The sequence below is a fragment of the Triplophysa rosa genome, linkage group LG17 (assembly GCF_024868665.1).
Source record: "Triplophysa rosa linkage group LG17, Trosa_1v2, whole genome shotgun sequence".
Taxonomy (NCBI): Eukaryota; Metazoa; Chordata; class Actinopteri; order Cypriniformes; family Nemacheilidae; genus Triplophysa; species Triplophysa rosa.
Genome location: NC_079906.1, coordinates 23,407,688 through 23,426,910, shown reverse-complemented (window position 1 = coordinate 23,426,910; position 19,223 = coordinate 23,407,688). Strand labels below are relative to the sequence as shown.

General features: G+C 41.4%; 3 protein-coding genes across 7 annotated transcripts in view; 2 read left to right on the top strand and 1 right to left on the bottom strand.

The window, feature by feature from the left end:
- The window catches only part of hsd17b4 (hydroxysteroid (17-beta) dehydrogenase 4), a 7,261-nt gene extending 3,826 nt beyond the window's left edge, over nucleotides 1-3,435 (bottom strand). The window contains exons 1-12 of the mRNA XM_057355744.1: nucleotides 3,243-3,435; nucleotides 2,863-2,916; nucleotides 1,818-1,925; nucleotides 1,690-1,749; nucleotides 1,581-1,602; nucleotides 1,461-1,507; nucleotides 1,302-1,386; nucleotides 1,040-1,227; nucleotides 857-948; nucleotides 749-773; nucleotides 389-517; nucleotides 151-245 (exon numbers count right to left, since the gene is read on the bottom strand). Of these exons, the coding sequence (XP_057211727.1) occupies nucleotides 151-245; nucleotides 389-517; nucleotides 749-773; nucleotides 857-948; nucleotides 1,040-1,227; nucleotides 1,302-1,386; nucleotides 1,461-1,507; nucleotides 1,581-1,602; nucleotides 1,690-1,749; nucleotides 1,818-1,925; nucleotides 2,863-2,916; nucleotides 3,243-3,297 (960 nt within the window). The 5' untranslated portion in view covers nucleotides 3,298-3,435. The remainder of the gene's footprint in view (nucleotides 1-150; nucleotides 246-388; nucleotides 518-748; nucleotides 774-856; nucleotides 949-1,039; nucleotides 1,228-1,301; nucleotides 1,387-1,460; nucleotides 1,508-1,580; nucleotides 1,603-1,689; nucleotides 1,750-1,817; nucleotides 1,926-2,862; nucleotides 2,917-3,242) is intronic.
- Nucleotides 3,436-3,933: 498 nt separating this feature from the next.
- Nucleotides 3,934-6,637, top strand: prr16 (proline rich 16). 3 transcript variants are annotated; one of them, XR_008964612.1, is made up of 3 exons: nucleotides 3,934-4,373; nucleotides 5,029-5,851; nucleotides 5,942-6,637. XR_008964612.1 is itself a non-coding variant. In XM_057355765.1 (2 exons), exons 1-2 carry the CDS (start codon nucleotides 4,254-4,256, stop codon nucleotides 5,692-5,694), a joined length of 786 nt encoding a protein of 261 aa, XP_057211748.1. In that variant the 5' UTR covers nucleotides 3,934-4,253; the 3' UTR covers nucleotides 5,695-6,637. The 3 variants fall into 3 exon arrangements, 1 of the variants encoding a protein (XP_057211748.1); XR_008964613.1 differs by having other exon boundaries at nucleotides 5,939-6,637; XM_057355765.1 differs by having other exon boundaries at nucleotides 5,029-6,637.
- A 4,925-nt stretch (nucleotides 6,638-11,562) lies between these two features.
- Nucleotides 11,563-15,476, top strand: LOC130567581 (protein-lysine 6-oxidase-like). Of its 3 annotated transcripts, XM_057355764.1 has the most exons (7): nucleotides 11,563-12,075; nucleotides 12,160-12,268; nucleotides 12,635-12,766; nucleotides 13,320-13,476; nucleotides 13,555-13,650; nucleotides 13,736-13,868; nucleotides 14,009-15,476. In XM_057355764.1, the coding sequence occupies exons 1-6, from the start codon at nucleotides 11,658-11,660 to the stop codon at nucleotides 13,853-13,855; spliced, it is 1,032 nt and encodes a 343-aa protein (XP_057211747.1). In that variant the 5' UTR covers nucleotides 11,563-11,657; the 3' UTR covers nucleotides 13,856-13,868; nucleotides 14,009-15,476. The 3 variants fall into 3 exon arrangements, 2 of the variants coding, with proteins under 2 accessions (XP_057211747.1, XP_057211746.1); XR_008964611.1 differs by having other exon boundaries at nucleotides 13,555-13,868; XM_057355763.1 differs by having other exon boundaries at nucleotides 13,555-15,476.
- Nucleotides 15,477-19,223: the final 3,747 nt, after the last annotated feature.

Sequence of the window (19,223 nt, the reverse complement as noted above, 5' to 3'; positions counted from 1 at the left end):
TGTGTGTGTGTGTGTGTTTGTGTGAGTCTGTCTATGTGTGCATCTATGTATGTGTGTCTGTGTGTGTGTGTGTGTGTCTGTCTATGTGTGCGTCTGTCTGTCTGTCTGTGTGTGTGTGTGTGTGTGTGTGTGTGTGTGTGTGGTACTCACAGGGTTCATACGGCCTGCAGCGCTCGTGGGATTGACTTTAATTCTATCTTCAGTGTCGACTCGTGAGAGAACTTCCACCAGGGTCTGAAGTGAGTCTACACACGCACGCACACACACACACACACACACACACACACACACACACGCGCGCGCACACAGTTCATAAGCAGCTGATGTTACTGGACGTGATTTGATATTGAGATGTAATGTGAGGTCAGATGAATCTTTTGATGGTCACCCTGAATGTTGGCGGGTTTGGTGGCATCGGTGAAGTCACAGATTTCGTTCCACGCGTCTCTTACGGCCTCTGGTGTCATGTTGTGATTGTTGTGTCGTACGGTACGGCCCAGACTCCTCTCCCACCGCACTGTATAACACATCCATAACGCCATCATACACCACAATACCATTTCTTCTGTGTTCTACAACACAACACACTGTTTTATGATTAGATTGGTTTTCCTATATAAAAATCATAAGAGATGCGAAACTAACTGGACGCGTTCATGCTTTTAGGGTGTTGCTGACCGACCCGAGTCAAAAGCAACATTAACATGTCTATATTTATGTCATGGATTGACACACAGATCCGACTTACATTTCCCGATCCACCCGGCTCCGACCTGAAGACACACAGCACAATACATCATCTCTAAATATCAGATACGCTTCAATAATCTGAATACAGAAACGTCACGGGACACACCTCAAAAAGAGCGCCGTTCTCCTGACAATCCCCATGACACAACCAGAGGACCAGCGGAGCCACGTATTCAGCTTTCAACGACTCCACGAGATCTACACGAGCACAGCGTGAGGTGAGAGCTGGATTACACACACCAACACCTTTGATTCGCTGTCAGTATGTCATGTGGTGCGATCGGTGAACCTGGAGGCATGACGGTCTGTGTGAGGCGGGATCCTGCGGTCGGGGCGATGGTGTTACAGTGAATGTTATATTTCTGACCCTCGATGGCCAGCGTGTTGGCCAGACCCAGCAAACCCAGCTTAGCAGCGCTGTAGTTTGCCTGCCCGAAGTTACCATAGATACCAGCTGCTGATGATGTCATGATGATTCTGTAAACACACACAGCGTCACCTTGTGCACGTGAGATCAGACTTGTGCTGTGGATCGTTACAGATGAGTGTACCTGCCGAACTTCTGCTTCTTCATGTGTTCCCACGCGGCTCGTGTGACCTGGAAAGCCCCCCTCAGATGAACTCGATGAATCAGGTCTGAAGAGAGAAACGCTCACGTGACATCTGCTGGGACACGCATGTATGATTCTGCTCTGCTCTGCTTTACGTACCCCAATCCAGATCACTGGTTCTGCCGAATGACCGATCACGCAGAATCCTTCACAAAACACCAGACCAGTTACAGTCTCACAGTTCACCTTTACTGACATCACATGATATTCAGAACTTACCCAGCATTGTTTATCACAACATCTAGAAGAAAGAAAGAAAATCAGCTTTGCTGTCTCACAATAAAAAATCATGTTGAGATGATGATGATCAGTCATTCAAATACAGCACCTATTCGCCCGAACGCGTCCAGCGCCGCCTGAATCAGCTTCTCACCGTCTTCCACTGAATCTGTCAACGTAACATCATCATCAATGCGCATCATGACAGCGGCGGCCTCGCGGTGACGTCACACATACCGTAGTTGGCCAGCGCTTTTCCTCCACGCGCTCGGATCTCCTCCACCACACCATCAGCGGCCGCGGAGCTCCTGCCGCCTCCTTTAATGTCTCCTCCGAGATCATTGACTGCACCAAAACACAAACTACATCACCACCAGTGTTGGGCAAGTTACTCTGAAAATGTCATTCATTCCATAATCAATAGTGTAGTTAGATGACTGTACAAATGACTCTCTCCGAAAAGTATTTAATTATTACTTTCTATATCCTACATCAACGTTGATTAGTTCAGTGATTCAAGGACAGACATGAAACGGCTCTTTTAACTACATAAAGTAGTATTATTAACTGACCAAAGTATTACAAAATGTGAGAATTATACATTAAACTTAGGGCTGTCACGAGAAACCGACGGTAAATATCACGCGATTTATGCACAGCTTTTGAGTGAAGTACGGGGAAATGCTGCTGCATCCGAAAGCCAGAGGGCGCTCTCGTGCGGAAACACCAAATACGCACTGCAGAAGAAGACCATAACACGCTCTAGAATCTAGGAAATGCCTTTGGACGTCTTTTCATCACTGTTACTCAAGCCTCATCAGGTATTTTTAAGATAATAAAGTATATTTATAATGATTGTGTTTGACGGGTGTTGCTTTTTCAAATGCACATTATAAGCGACTCAAACTCGCTCTGCTTTTAGATCGAGCAGCATTTCCTACTGATCCCAGAGCCGTGCTTCACGGACAAGCTAAGTTACGTATTAAATAAAATATCGACACATTGCGTATCGCAGTCAGCTCGATAGTATTGAGTGGTATCGCGATAAATTATCCTGCAACCTGATGTCAATTCCACTATTGCACACACATATATTACACAGAGCAGTTAGTTGAATTACATCATAAGTAACTGTAATTATATTACAGAAAAAATTAGAGTAATCCCTTACTTTACTTTTTCCAAGGGAAAAGTAATTAAATTACAGTAACTCGTTACACCCAACACGGATAATCAATCACGTGACATTCTTCAGCAGGAAAGCGCGTGTTGCTTCTCTCACCGATGACAGCTGCACCTCTCTCACCGAACGCCAGCGCGTATTCCCTCCCCAAACCTGCAGGACACACAACACAACAGTCATTGATGTGCACGTCACGGTCGTAATCAAACGTCATACCAATGCAGCTGTTTGATTTATGGACGCTTCGTAAGGGTTCGTGTGTGTTATTATGCGTGTCATTTGCTCTTTGTACTTTGATCGACACGCAAACACCTGCCAAAAAGCAAAGCGCTTCAAACAGCTTATAAACTACATGTTCTTATAAAAAACTACAAACATATAGAGGCTGATAGAGGTAACACATGTATGCTCACGTGTCAAAAGTAACTTTGACAGTTCATATTCATGCGCACTGATAAAGTGAATAGATGTAAACTGACCTCCGCCTGCTCCCGTCACGAGCACAACTCTCCCATCAAACATCAAAGACTTCATCTTCACACGATATCTATATTAATTCTGATACTGTGTATATCGATCACCCAGCGAGGTTTTTTGGATGTCTCGATGTGAAAATCCTCGGGTTCTGTGCAAACGCTCCACTGTGACTTTTGCCCCACTTCCGCTAACGGAGATCTGACGTCACGCCGCAGCAGCCAATCAGATCCGCGAGGCTTTGACCTGCTGTTTGTTACTCTTGTGTATTTATATATGATTATCTTATATATTTTTTATTTTTTATTCTCGTCAACAGCAATGAAGCGTACAAGAGCATACCGTGCGTTTTTTTATTTTCAAAAGGCATGTTTTTTATTGTGCATTCCAACTTGGAATTTCCCAGTAACGTTAATATCAATCAAGCTGCAGTTGGGTTGTTTTGATTAAAAGTAATAAAAACTCCACAAAAAAGTGTGTGCGCGTACTTTTCTGTTACACATCTGAAGGAAGGTTATGCCGTTTCTGTTGCATAATGAAATGCTTTCAACTTATTTTTAGAGTCCTGTTTCTTTTTTTTGAATACACTCATCTTGTCAAGCTCGTGTAAGAGCAGAACTTAACTCTGACTTTATGAGTCTGTGATATTGATCTGCGTGGGTTAATAATAACGCGCGCAGAGCAGTGATAATGTCGATGTAAATGCTGTATGTGGGGCGGCAGATGATCAGATTTAGAAGAATGAATCATAATAACCGATCTCCTTCATCCTCTCTGAGTTATTCGTGATTCATTGACTTGAGCGTTTGCGGCGCTTTCGTCTCGTGTACCATTCAAACGCTGTAACGCGCGAGCCGCTTCATTGCGCATGCGCTAATTCACCGGGACCCGCTGCCTGCATCTTAAGGAAAACGCGAGCCTTAACATGTGTGCTCGACACGAGAGAAAACACGACACAGCCGTGATCGACATGAGACGACACTCGACACAGCCGTGATCCCGCTCCGGTTCGGAGGATGTCGGGTGCGGACGGAGCCGTAAATAAAGTTAAAGTCAAGCGACGGATCAGGAGCATCGTGAAGGATCTCGAGAACATCTTGGGAGACCTGAAGGATGTAGCGAAGGAACTCAAAGAGGTGTGCGTGTGTGCGTGTTTGAATGACGTACGCTGATGATGATGATGATGATGGTGATGATGTGTGTGTGTGTGTGTGTGTGTGTGTGTGTGTGTTTGTTTATCATACGATCATGTGATATTCACGTTCACCGAGGCCTTCATGTAAACGTCTACTGAACACACGTCGTGTTTTATATCATTGCGTCACTTCATTCATATCCATTAAATGCTGTTGACAGTGACACAGAGCTGCTGGATGTTTCCAGAAATACAGTGAAATAAGACATTCACACATACAGACTGGACAATAATCATCATATTCACATGATTTAATGACTTCAAGTTAATATTGAAGTTTTAGCAGCTTGTGAACATCAGAGATGTTTGATGTCTTTACAGATTTACCTCAACAAGTCATTCAGATGACGGAGATTATTACTGATTCTGCTGGATCATGATAAATAACATCATCACATAGAATCTTGTGTATTATATTATACGATGGTCTGCCAGAGAGAGAGAGAGAGATTGTTTGTCATTTATTGTCATGTGTACAACGTACGGTGAAAGTCTTTCTTGAACGAACAAGACTCAACACAACAGACAGCACTGCTCGGTACAAATAAACCACAAAACATTATAAAGTGATGTGTGACTCTTCTCGCTTCTCTCAGGTGGTTCAAGATATTGACTGTTTGACATCAGATCTTCATCTGGAGGAGGAGATGATTGACAGCTCGAGGACGGACACACTCAACAGCACCTCCACCTCCTCCAGCATGGACAGGATGAAGGTGTACCCGGAGGAGATGCTCTTCAGACCCTCATCTGTGTCCTCTGCCATTCTCACAGTTCTAAAGAGACCCAACCGGCCCCTGCCTCCGCCCCGCGCCGCCCCGTCCAGAGCCCAGGATCACGGCGACGGTCTGTCCTCGGAGATACAGACCGCGGGTAATGGGATGCCAACGTGGAACGCCGCTTTTCCCGCAAACGCGTTGGGCAGAGACTCGTGTCGCGGCCTCAAAAGCACGGTGCCGTTGCCGTCTCCTCTGTCGAGGCACGTGAAGAGTCGCTGTCCTCAGACCACGAGAGAACGAGTCCGCTTCAGCGAGAAGGTCCAGTATCACGGCTACTGTCCCGACTGTGACCTGCAGTACGACGTGCCTGACACGGATTTACACTTCCACACAGAAGTGATCGATGTCAAAGTGAGTCCGAGTCATCAGTGTTCATCGTCACTGCCGTCTCAAAGCCTCATGGAGAACGGCAACATCGTCTCTTTCCCTCCACAGAAACCACACAAAACCATCCTGCGCAAGTCCACCAGCACGACGGTCTGACTGAACTTTATTTCCAGAGCTCCGTCCGCTTCCTCTGAAGATGTTCATGCAGACAGACAGAAGCTGGAGGTGTTGAACGCTGAGTGCCTCAAACTGTCTGACGTCATGTACTGATGATCTGATTTGAATGAAAGAGTTTGGGCAACATGAGAAGATGGTAGAGTATAGATGCTCACTTTTGACTTCTCTGGTCAAAGAAATCCCAAGATATTACTGAATTCCTCTGAATGTTTTTGTTTCTCAGCAGATCTCATCAGGAGCATCTTCGTGTGAATCCGATCTGAAGCTGGAAAATCACACTCCTATATTCCCACAGCTGCTCCACACAGAGATTCATCTCATATGAGATTTCATTCTATCGTGATCCTGTGAGAGACTCTTCAGTGTGTGTGTGTGTGTGTGTGTGTGTGTGTGTGTGCGTGCGTGCGTGCGTGCGTGCGTGCGTGCGTGCGTGTGTGCGTGCGTGTGTGTGCGGTCAGAAGAGCTCTTATAATGCTGCTGCTATCAACATAAAGCAAACATGGTAAAGACAGATAAACATCATGACATGTATTCACTTCAGCGTGACATTAAATGCAGTGCTGAGCGCTGCCTTCACCTCTCACACATCAAACACTTTGTAAAGACATTCTATGTTTTTCTAAAGAAAACCTTCAACTATATAAAGAGCATATTTTTGATATTTTATCAGATGATTTTAAAGATGTCAACATTTTTGTCAAGACAGTATACAATGAAAAATGTATTTATGTACCAATTAAAAACATGAACTGACCTGCATCCGAACATGTCTGTTTTCTCACCACCCGGTTGTGTTGTGAATCTGTAAACGGGCTTCAGTTTTTATCTCTGTGTGTTAGTGATTCACACACACACACACACACTGATCTCAAGATGCAGAACTGAGTGATAGAATAATATCACTTGTGTAAATCAGACACAAGAGGGGGGTGTGTTCATATGAATGCAGAATAATACAGCTCAAAGTCAAGCCTCAGTGTTACTCCTGTAGTGTGTGCTGTTAGGAATAAATTTTTACTGTTTTTAAAGAATGCTTTATGTTTATATTTATTCAGATCCTTCACTCTACTGGACTGACATGAGAAGTGAAGACTATTTTGTATTACACACACACACACACACACATTATGCAACGTGACATCTGCAGCTGAAACACAACACACAACAACATATTTAACATAGTCAGTGTTTTAGAGCAAAGTAAAAGAGTCATTCATCTACATTACAACACTTGTATTATTAAAAAATAATAGACCACTCCAAAAATGTTCTGCTTCTCTGAATTTACTATTTCTAGTCTGTTTTAAAAGTATCATTTTTGTTTCAGTCAGTGAACTAATGACATTCTCCCAAATTCCGAATGAGAAAAAAAGGAAACAAAAGAAAATTAAAATAGGAAAAACTGGTCAAAAAGATGCAATTTCTACAGATCATAAATATTGCAAAGAAAACAAGTTCATCTTTTATTTAAAAAAAACAATACTAATGTTTTTACTGACGTATTTTGGTTAAAAAAACCCACTTTACATTCAGTGTTTCAGATTGCTGTTGGGTGACTTAATGTCATTTCTGAGGTTTGTTTCTGATGAAGTTCAACACACACTGGATTGTAACGCAAACCTGAAGTGATCTTTTAATTTTATTCATGGCTGTATCTTAATATCTACTGTATTTTTCTTCTGTTTAAAGGGATACTTCACCCAAAAATGAAAAGTCTGTCATCATTTACTCACCTTCGAGTTGTTCCAAATCTGTATAAATGTCTTAGTTCTGATGAACACAGAGAAAGATATTTGGAAGAATGCTCATAACCATCAGATCTCGACCCCCATTGACTCCCATAGTAGGAAAAATTACGCTAAAATTTTTTGTTTTGTTGAACACAAAAGAAGATATTTTGAAGAATGTAGGACAGCAAACAGTTCTGGGGCACTTTTGACTACCATTGTATTTTTCCTACTATGGGAGTCAATGGGTGTTGAGGTGTGTTTGGTTATGAGCATTCTTCCAAATATCTTCCTCTGTGTTGATCAGAACAATGTATACAGATTTGGAACAACTGGAAGGTGAGGAAATGATGACAGAATTCTCATTTTTGGGTGAAGTATCCCTTTAAGAGTGCAGTGCCATGTGTTGTCAGGAAACGGCACATGTATGATTTAAAGCGGTTCAGCTCTCATGTTTTTATAGTGGGAGATTTGAGCTTCTGGTTTTTAAGACGCTGGTCTCCCTGCAGAGTCTCTTCTCATTATTCTGCAGATTAAAGTGTTACACATCTGCATCTCATCCAACACATCAACCTGCTGCTCTTTATATATTCACCAGGAAATACTTTCAGAGCGGTAAAACCCTTTCACTTTGATCTTAACTACACTTTACAAAGCCTCTTGTTTGGTGGATTCACACTTTTTCCAGAGCTGTTGAAACAATCGAGCTTGTTGTACATACTGTGTGTGCCTGTGTGTGTGTGTGTGTGTGTGTGTGTGTGTGTGTGTGTGTGTGTGTGTGTGTGTGTGTGTGTGTGTGTGTGTGTGTGTGTGTGTGTGTGTGTGTGTGTGTGTGTGTGTGTGTGTGTGTGTGCGTCTGTACAAGGATGTTAAAAATATGATCCGTCTACATTTTATAAATTAATTACAAATCAAAGTGTGTGTGTGTGTACCTGTGTGCGTTTCATGATTCTTTTCCCATAATGCACTGCACATGTGTTTCACTGCAGGCAACAGGAGAAGTGTTGATGTCACACAGCTTGTGTGTGTAGATAGAAATGAAATAATATTCAGTTGAGTTTGATATGATTTCTAAAGCACTTGTATTGTGTGAAGGCATCTACACACAGATGATGATGATGATGATGAAGATGATGTTACGTGCAGCAGAAGTGAAGCGTTTGCTGATGATGTGCTTCTAGCTGTCGTGCTGTGCTGGAGGAGTCTGAAGCACATGTAACACCTCAGGAGATTTTTATTTGAGTTTAATGGGGAAAGTGACCCACAACTCATAAAGCAAACAGCTGGACATCACGTTCAGACGCTGCTGACAGAATCAACTGTTAACTGCACAACTTTCACCACAGAAGAACGTTTCAGACACAGTATACATCTATTTTATCATGTTCTTCTGATTCTGATCTTCTTCTGAAGATTGTGAAGAAATCCAGCAGAACATTGAGACTGAACTCATTCATAAATTCATTTATGTGCTTCAGCTCTATGATACATGTAAATATTGCTTTGAAAACACCTCTCATTGATCAAATGTGCAATGCTAATGCATAAAAGTGTCTGTTAAATAAATACATGTAGAAATGTAAGTGTAAGTCAATAACAACAGACATCTTACTCTTACAATACTGAAAATATGCTGCTGTGTTTTTTTCTCCCTTGATATTAAATAATTCATTCACCAATTGGATCATCTTTAATATTTTAAAATGGCGAACACATGTTTGGTTCTGGTCAGTGTTGCTGTCACAATATCTCAGAAGGAGCTTTATTACCAAATGTGTTTACATACACAAGGAATTTGACGAGGCGACAGGAGCTTAGTGCAGAAGAAAGTGTACACATGCTGCAAACACAGTGCAAATATGCATTAAGATAGAAAAAATGAGAATTAAATAAAAACAATAGTGCACTATATACAAAAAGTGAAAATATATAGACAAAAACAACATATATTTTTTTAAAAGAGTGTACAGATGTATTATTTACAGGTTTATCGTATTGTTTCTTACAATGTAGAGTTTCCAGATGCTGTGTGCAATGTGCAAGTGTGATGTGTGATGGACAGTGTGTGGTAAGAGCTTTTAATTGTTCAGGCTGAGTATAGCCCGCAGGAAGAAACTGTTCTTGTGTCTGGCTGTTCTGGTGGTCAGTGCTCTGTAGCGCCGGCCAGATGGCAACAGTTGGAAGAGGGAGTGAGCTGGGTGAGTAGGGTCCAGTGATTTTCTTAGCCCCTTTTCTCTTTCTGGAGGTGTAAAGATCTTGAAGGTTGGGCAGGGGGCACCAATAATCCTCTCAGCAGTCCTGACTGTTCGTTGTAGTCTCTTAATGTCTGATTTAGTAGCTGAACCAGACAGTTATGGATCTATTATATCTATTTACACTACATGATTATTGTGGCCAAAAGATGTAATGCTGTCAGTCAAATGTGTCTTTATTTTTATTTTGTGTGTGTGTGTGTGTGTGTGCGTGTGTGTGTGTACTTGTACATCTATATTTGTGAGGACCGGTTTTAGTTGTAGACCAGCGGTGTGAGGACAAGGAGAGTAAAGTGAGGACATTTTGGCCGGTCCTCACTTCCAGAGACCTCTTTAAAGGGCTGTTTGAGGGTGAAGACTTGGTTTTAGGGTTAAGGTTATAATCAGGTTTAGGGTCAGGGTTAGGGTCAGGCATGTAGTTCTGATGGTTAGGGTGACGGGCTAGAGATTGCACTGCGTCAATGTATGTCCTCATAAAGCTGCGCAAACGTGTATGTGCGTGTGTGTGTGTGTGTGAAGGGTAAACCCTACGGTATGGGGACAAAATGTCCCCACAAAGATGGCAATATCCAAAACCCTTGTCCTTGTGGGGACATTTTTTGTCCCCATAAGGAAACAAGCTTATAAATCATACAGAATGAACTTTTGTGAAAATCTAAAAGAGCAGACAGTTGTGTGTGATTGTTAGGGTTAGGGGTAGGGAATATGATATACAGTTTGTACAGTATAAAAACCATTGCATCTACAGAATGTCCCCATAAAACATGGAAACCCAACATGTGTGTGTGTGCATGTGTGTTTTTGGTCACTGAATCACACTGAGAATACGAGTTTAGTGAGGCAGAGAGAGGCATTGGTAATCATTGTGACAGAATGTTAAACAGGTGCAAAACCACATGAAACTGACACAACAAACTTATTTACAACATTATACTGTTTTTGTTTACACAATATCAATAATCTATTACTATCATGACTGTTGTCAAAATGTCAACACTGTGATAGTTCTGCAACTGGATTTATTAGTATTGACTACAGGAGAAACTGTGCTGATCACATGAGGAGCTTTCTTTTAGCTGAGAGAGTCGTGGACAAAAGTATTGGTTTGGCAATGACATAAATGTTGTGTTTTGCTGCTTCTGTATTTTTTATTTTTCCACATGTTTGGTATACTTGATATCTTAAGTTAGCAAATCTTAAGTGTTAAAGGCATTTATTGGCAAAAATATAATATATGCAAAGAGTGAATATTTACAGTGTTGGGCCTTGTTTTTCATAACCTCTGTGATTGGCTCGGGCACGCTGGATATTCACTTCTGGGCCAAATCCTGACTGATGGTGAACCTTTCCTGCCTTATTAGTGCTCTGAAACCATCACAATTTTTGGGCTTCTGCTTGTCCACTCGCTTTTTGAGGATTGACCACAGGTGCTCTATATGGGATTGACATCTGGGGAGTTGCTTTTTTTTCGCAATGATTTAAAATGCATAATAACCTTTAAACAATGTGAATGAACACCACGACAGCTTCAGCAGAAACTTTGCAAAACACAGTATTTATGTCACTGGCGCTACTTTAGGCCACGACTGTACAGACAGTTCACATCATTTGTGTCTCTAACAGTATTTGTGGTGGTTTAAATGATATTAAACGACTTTTGTTTCATATCCATATTAGTGATGAGAAATCCGTCATGAAAAAGGCTATCACTTCACTTCACGTCACGTCGATCTGTTATGACATTTACATCTGAAGATTTACAAAACACGACATCATGATTTAATATCGCTGTCATCCGTAGAGAAGCTTTAAAACCTCCCAAAGCAGCTGAAGCTGCACCTCCTCAAACACTGTTCAGAGATCAGAGGAGAAACATCACACGCGACTCGTGGTGACATTGACGCGCGCGCGTCCCCTTGGAAAGAAAGAAGCGCGGCATTTCGCTGCTGGTTTTGTGTGGATTATGGAGAGTTGTGGTCGCGTACTTCTGCTCTGTTTGTGTATTTGTTGTTGTTTTTTAACAGTTGTCGCTCAGTTAAACGCCGAATCGAAAGGAGCGCGTCGCGCGCAACAGGTAGGTGCGCGAGTGCGCACGCGATGGACGCATAACGGACGCGTTTTTCAGCTGCTCAGTCCCGGGTCTGAGTTTGTGCCACCGGGACGAACAGAGCCGAATCTCAGAGTAACCGAAGCGAACACGACGATCGCGCGCGAGCAGAACACGAGCTCTTCAAGCGCGTCAGACGTGATGGCGAGGGATGAGCCGTACGATCCCTACAAATCCATCCGGAACAATCCATACTACAACTACTATGACTCATACTACAGACACAGAAACGCATTCAGACATCACGGATACGGAACCAGATACTTTCAGCACGGTAAGATGTGATGTTTATGAGACTTCTTGAGTGATTCTTTCTTGTGAGAAAATAAACACAAACACACGCCCTCTTTTCGACCAGGACTCCCGGATCTCGTGCTGGATCCATACATGATCCAGGTGTCCACGTATGTCCAGAGAGTGTCCATGTACAGCCTCAGGTGTGCTGCAGAGGAGAAGTGTCTGGCCAGGTGTGTGCTGATGCAGTTCACCATCGAACTCCACAGACAGACATCAATCAGATTCAATGAAGAACACGTGGAAACTTTTGCTTAACTCTCAGTTTCAGATGAGATCTCAACAATGTCTCAAACTGACCTCAGATGTCAAGTCTGCAATATTATTGAAGATCTCAATATGATTATTTACATTCATTTACTCCTCCAGACTCTTCATGGGTTTCAACTCTTTCATGAGACTAGTTGAGACCTAAAGAACTCCATCTAATCTCCGAGCTCTGAAAGAGAAACGTCTGATCAATAAGACTGATCATGTGTGTGGACTGTGGATGCAAATAAGTGTTTGTTGATGATGTGACTGTGTGTTGTGTTCTTCAGTTCAGCGGCTCACGCTCGTGATTACGACACCAGAGTTTTATTGAGGTTTCCACAGCGGGTGAAGAATCAGGGCACCGCAGACTTTCTGCCCAACAGACCCAGATACACATGGGAATGGCACAGCTGTCACCAGTGAGGATGAAACAACAGTACACCTCACCACATTTACTAGACACGTCTGCTTTGCTTTTAAAGCCCAGTCACATTATATGAAACCATCGAAATGTGAGGTGAAAGGTACAAAATAAAGAAAACACTACAATTTGAAGGTATTTATTTGACAAGGTTGTATGGGTTTTATTCTAACATACTAAAAGAATGCACAGAAAAACAAAACAAGTCAAACGTCCAGATTTTTGTTGTTGTTTTTCCTCTACAGCAGTCATTCTTCTGACGCTAGACTCAATCAGTTGTGCTCACGTGTTGTGTTTTATCATTTTTTGTACAATCTGCTTAAATTCTCTTCAAAGTCGAAACACAACACACACAGAAAATCTTTAATTTTCTGTATTTGAATAAAGAGCCATGACGTCAGACGCGTTTAGTGTACAGTAGTGTGTTTGTCAATGTATTATTGCTCATGACGATAACATCATGCATGATTTTTCTCTGAAAACTGAAGCATCAGCACAGAATATATTATGCGAGACTGTGAAGAAGACGAGTGAATGCTTGTGTGTTTCAGACATTATCACAGTATGGATGAGTTCTGTCATTATGATCTGCTGGATTCAAACACACAGAAGAAAGTGGCAGAGGGTCATAAAGCCAGTTTCTGTCTCGAGGACACGTCATGTGACCCCGGATACTACAGACGATACGCGTGCACGTCACACACGCAGGTACGGAACACAACATCGTTGATATTAGAAATATTCTGCCGTTTCATTTGGTTGATTGTCGTCTGATGGAGGTTACAGGGTTTGAGTCCTGGATGTTATGACACTTACGGCGCAGATATCGACTGCCAGTGGATCGATATTACTGATGTTCAGCCTGGAAAATACGTCCTCAAGGTTTGTTCTCATATAAACTCACATTCATGTGCAGCGATCATCATTCTCTCGCTCTCATTTGTCAAATGTTTCTGTTTCGGTTCAGATTACTGTGAATCCGGGTCACCAGATTTCAGAATCAGACTTCAGTAATAATATTGTTCGCTGTGACGTTCATTACACCGGGAGTTACGCTCACGTGTCAGGATGCGTCATGTCATCATAAAGCGCTCGAGGAGGTTTGACTTCACCGCTTTACTTCATAATTAAAGTCCTTGCAGAAATGTTCGAAGAACGGACACCACTACTGTTAAATGTGAATGTCAACACGGTGTAAGATGTTGTGAGTTTGTAAGATGTGTGAATCTTCTGTTGACAGTCACTGGAACAGCAGAGGACCCAGCATTCAATGCAAACATCATCATCATCATCTGTATTTACTGTTTAAAACTGATGACAGGTTGTCATTCATGCAGTCTGTGAGAAACAGAGCTCAATGTAATTTCTGTACATCAGCTGTATTGAACGTAAACATGACTGCAGTATTCTGCGTTTTACTTGTGTTTGTAAGGGTTTATATTGACAGAGAATCTTCAGTTGTACTGTAACGCTGTCTTTATTAACGTACGATAATAAAAACACACAATCGGTGGAATGATTTAACCTGAAAATGTCTTTTGTGTGTGTGATAAGAGGTTGTGTGTGTGGCCCTCTGCTGGTCAGTTGTGTTAATACATAGTGTGCGCCTAAATGCTGACAACATTAAAATGCTTTTATTTTTGGCCTACTTTTTGCCTAACAATTTTAATCTAATTTCATACATTTTTTTCTAATATCCTGTCCGGCGAACTATTTGAGTCATAGTTAAATTATTTAGCTTTTGTCTTGTAGTGCAGCAGGGATGCCCAACACTGGTTGCCCACTGAAGTTAAGCAGGGCTGAGACTGGTCAGTACGTGGCTGGAAGAGGTGTTAGTGAGACCAGCAGGGGGTGCTCACCCTGTGGTATGTGTGGGTCCTAATGCCCCAGTATGGTGATGGGGACACTAGACTGTAAAAAGCACCGTCCTTCGGATTAGGGATGCACCGATATGTACATTTTGGTCGATAACCGATCATTCTTGAACATTGGAAGCTGATAACCGATATATTGGCCGATATACAGTATGTTAATATTAATATAACATTTTCTGAGACTGAAAATTAGTTTTGTCCCATGAAAATCATGTACCAAGCCCACTTTACACTGGTTAAAGATTCTTTAACTTTTAAACTTTTCTGGTAGAATGTTTATTTAATAAACAAATTAACTCAACTTTATTTATATAGCGCTTTTACAATTTTCATTGTTACAAAGCAGCTGTACATGAGACATATTGACTATAAGCAAAATAATTAAAGTTGTACCTGCAAAAACAAGAAAAGGTTGAAAACACAGAAGACAGACACACCCACACACAAAACACTCCACACACACAACACGCACACGCACCAACACACACAGACACACACACACACACACACACACACGTACGTACACAGACAAGTACGCACACACACACACGCTCAGTGAGAGCACACATTTAGGATAAAGGAGAGAGAAGCACAGGTCAAATATAACAGATAATAAATTCCTATATGCAATATTAATTAAGTAAAACTTTAAGATTCTAAAGCAGCCCCCCCGGTCAGGCAGATAGTGCAAAAACAGTATGCAAACGGTGGCGAGGAACCCAAAACTCTAATCGAGAAAAAAAACCTCAGGAGAACCCAGGCCCAACCAGGGGATTCCAGTTCCCCTCTGGCAAAAGCTGCTGCCTCTGCACAAGCTCCAGAGAACTTGCACAACAAGGCTAAATAAAATAAATAAACTTAATAATAAAATAAATTATAGTTTAAGATTATCATTAATAATCTAATAGCATTTGAAATTTTGTGGTGAAGACATGTCAAGAGACCGCGTCCTTCTTTATCCAGCTCTATCATCTCAGCTCTTGTCAGGTCCCCACTTCCCATTCTCCGCTCTACCATCAGGTCAGGCCATGAACTGCATCCTGCTCGCTGTGGTAACCTTGGAACAATGAGACAAGACTGGCTGAGAGTAGAGTACTGTTCTGTACTCTTTGATGCAACAAGTACATCAGTTGTGTTTTTGGTTCCGGTTGATCTAACTAATGCAGCCTAAACCCTCTGAAGATTTATATTATGGAAGAGTAGTGTATGCAAGATTAAAAAGATGCGTCTTTAGTCTAGATTTAAACTGACAGAGTGTGTCTGCCTCCCGGACAGTGCAGGGAAGACTATTCCAAAGTTTAGGCGCTAGATAGGAAAAGGATCTACCACCTGCACTTGATTTTGAAATTCTAGGTATTACCAACTGACAGGACGCCTGAGAGCGTAATGCACGTGAAGGACTGTAATACAAAAGGAGTTCATTCAAGTACTGAGGAGCTAAACCATGTAAGGCTTTATAGGTAATAAGCAAGATTTTAAAGTTAACGCGATGCTTTATAGGTAACCAGTGCAAGGTTGACAGAACCGGGCTAATATGTTCATACTTTTTTGTACGTGTAAGAACTCGAGCTGCCGCGTTTTGGACCAATTGGAGTTTTTGTAATAAGCCTGCAGGGCAACCACCTAACAGTGCATTACAGTAATCTAGTCTTGATGTCATGAATGCATGAATTAACTTCTCTGCATCTGAGATTGACAGCATATGACGTAGTTTAGATATATTCTTAAGATGGAAAAACGCAATTTTACAGGTGTTGGCGACGTGGCTCTCAAATGACAGATTACTATCGAATAGAACGCCAAGATTCTTTGCTGACGACGAGGGTTTTATGGAACATCCGTCAATAGTTAAACAGTATTCTTGGTTGTTACTTATAGCAGTTTTCGGTCCAATAAGTAACACTTCCGTTTTGTCCGAGTTCAGTAATAAAAAGTTGTTACTCATCCAGTTTTTTATATCGACTATGCATTCCATTATTCGATGGAACTGCTGTGTTTCATGAGGCTTCGAGGAAATATAAAGTTGAGTATCATCAGCATAACAGTGAAAGCTAACTCCGTGTCGCTTTATTATATCTCCTAGAGGTAGCATGTATAATGCGAAGAGCAGAGGCCCTAAGACTGAGCCCTGTGGTACACCGTACTGGACTTGCGATTTGCGTGACACCTCATTGTTTATTGCTACAAATTGAAAACGGTCGGATAAATAAGATTTAAACCATTTCAAAGCTATTCCCTTAATGCCGACATAATTTTCGAGTCTATGTAGGAGTGTGCTGTGGTCAATGGTATCGAATGCAGCACTAAGGTCTAGCAGCACCAATAACGAGATACAACCTCGGTCAGACGCCAATAGCAGATCATTTGTAACTCTGATCAAAGCAGTCTCTGTACTGTGACATGCTCTAAATCCAGACTGGAATTCTTCATTGATGTCATTCCTTTGGAGGAAGGAGCATAATTGAGTTGAAACTACTTTTTCCAGAACTTTAGATATGAAAGGTAGATTCGATATAGGCCTGTAGTTCCTTAGTTCTCTAGGGTCGAGTTGGGGTTTTTTGACAAGGGGCCTTATAACAGCCACCTTATATGCTTTAGGCACATGTCCTAATGTCAGAGATGAGTTAATAATACCAAGAAGAGGATCTATAATTTCTGGGAGCATCTCTTTCAGTAGATTTGTAGGTATAGGGTCTAGTATGCATGTTGTTGATTTAGATGATCTAATAATTTTAGACAGCTCATCTTGATCTACGGTATAAAATAATTGCATTTTCTCCTTAAGGGCGCTGTAGTTAGTTTGTTCAGCGGGTTTCACTTCTGATTGCATTGTTATAATTTTTTCTCTAATATCTTGGATTTTATATGTGAAGTAGTTCATAAATTCATCACTGCTATGCTGATATACAGGATCAGAAGTCACTGACGATTTATTTTTTGTTAATTTAGCCACCGTGTTAAATAAAAACCTAGGGTTGTGCTGGTTTTCTTCTATTAGTGATGAAAAGTAGGCGGATCTAGAAGTTATTAGGGCTTTCCTGTATTTTCGAATACTATCCTTCCATGCTGTACGAAATACCTCTAATTTAGTTTTCTTAAAGTTGCGCTCCATTTTTCGGGCCGCTTTCTTTAGAGCCTGAGTGTGTTCATTATACCACGGTGTGGGGCTGCCATTTTTAATCTTCTTTAAACGTAGTGGAGCAACTTTGTCTAGCGTTACCGAGAAGGTGGAATTAAAATTTTCAGTGGTAATGTCAAGATCTTCAACGTTATTTCTCATGATTTGAGACAATTCGGGCAGATTATCGAGAAACGCATCTTTGGTAGTTGAAGTTATTGTTCTACCATATTTGTAACAATGAGTTTTATTTGCAGCCGTAGGCCAGTGAAGCAAACATAATACCAGATAATGATCCGAAATGTCTTCACTCTGCTGAAGGATTTTAACGTCGTCCACATTTATACCGTAAGACAGTATTAAATCTAAAGTATGATTACGAAGGTGAGTGGGTCCTGACACATGTTGACTAATGCCCATGGAGTTAAGAGTGTCTTTGAAAGCCATTCCTAAGGCATCTGTAACGTTATCTACGTGGATGTTAAAGTCACCAACGACAAGGAGTCTATCTGCGGCCAATACTAGTTCTGATAAGAACCCACCAAATTCTTTAATAAAATCTGTGTGGTGCCCTGGAGGCCTACATACAATAGCTAGAATCAATTTAAAAAGTGTTTTATCTTTAGTATTAGGTGTTGAAACATGAAGAACCATGACTTCAAAAGAATTATATTTAGAGTTCGACTTCTGGGAAATGCTAAGAGAGTTATTGTAAAGTGCTGCGACACCTCCCCCTCTGCCTTTTAGACGAGGCTCATGTTTATAATAATAATCTTGGGGGACAGATTCATTTAAAGCAATATAATCATCTGGTTTTAGCCATGTTTCTGTCAAACAGAGCATGTCTGTTTTATTTTATTAAATTAAAGATGTTCTTCCAGAGCAACCCAGAAAGGTGTTCTCAAAAGCCAGGTCTCAAGACAGAAAGCATTCAGACAGCAGTCTGATTCAAACAATATGCTTTTGTTCCTATAATATACATGTTCATAAATATCTACATACCACAGTACATCAACAATGTTTTGCTAACAACAGTAAGTGAATGATGATGACAGAAGGACAGTACTGTACTGGATTTTAACTGTGAGCAGCGTGCAGCTGAAGTGGTTCAACTTGGAAATTATTCATAATTTATTGGCTATAATATATTGGCCTGAATTGTATTATTGGCTGATACCGATAACATTAAAAATGACCATTTATCGGCCGATACCGATATGACTGATAATTTATTGTGCATCCCTACTTCGGATGAGACATTAAACTGAGGTCCTGACTCCCCGTGGTCATTAAAGATCTCATGGCACTTGTCATAAAGAGTAGGGGTGTTAACCCCGGTGTCCTGGCCAGATTCCCTCCACTGGCCCTTGTCAATCATGGCCTCTTAATAATCCCCACCCTCTGAATTGGCTCTATCAAGATTCAAGATTCAAAGAAGCTTTATTGGCATGATAAAACAAAAT

What these genes read in the sequence shown, in the direction of transcription:
- prr16 (XM_057355765.1), top strand. Translation starts at nt 4,254, where the DNA reads ATGTCGGGTGCGGACGGAGCCGTAAATAAAGTTAAAGTCAAGCGACGG. An exon ending in TAGCGAAGGAACTCAAAGAG is followed by an intron (nt 4,374 to 5,028) that starts GTGTGCGTGTGT and finishes CGCTTCTCTCAG; the next exon opens with GTGGTTCAAGATATTGACTG.
- LOC130567581 (XM_057355763.1), top strand. Translation starts at nt 11,658, where the DNA reads ATGGAGAGTTGTGGTCGCGTACTTCTGCTCTGTTTGTGTATTTGTTGT. An exon ending in AACCAGATACTTTCAGCACG is followed by an intron (nt 12,076 to 12,159) that starts GTAAGATGTGAT and finishes CTTTTCGACCAG; the next exon opens with GACTCCCGGATCTCGTGCTG. An exon ending in CGTGCACGTCACACACGCAG is followed by an intron (nt 13,477 to 13,554) that starts GTACGGAACACA and finishes TGGAGGTTACAG; the next exon opens with GGTTTGAGTCCTGGATGTTA.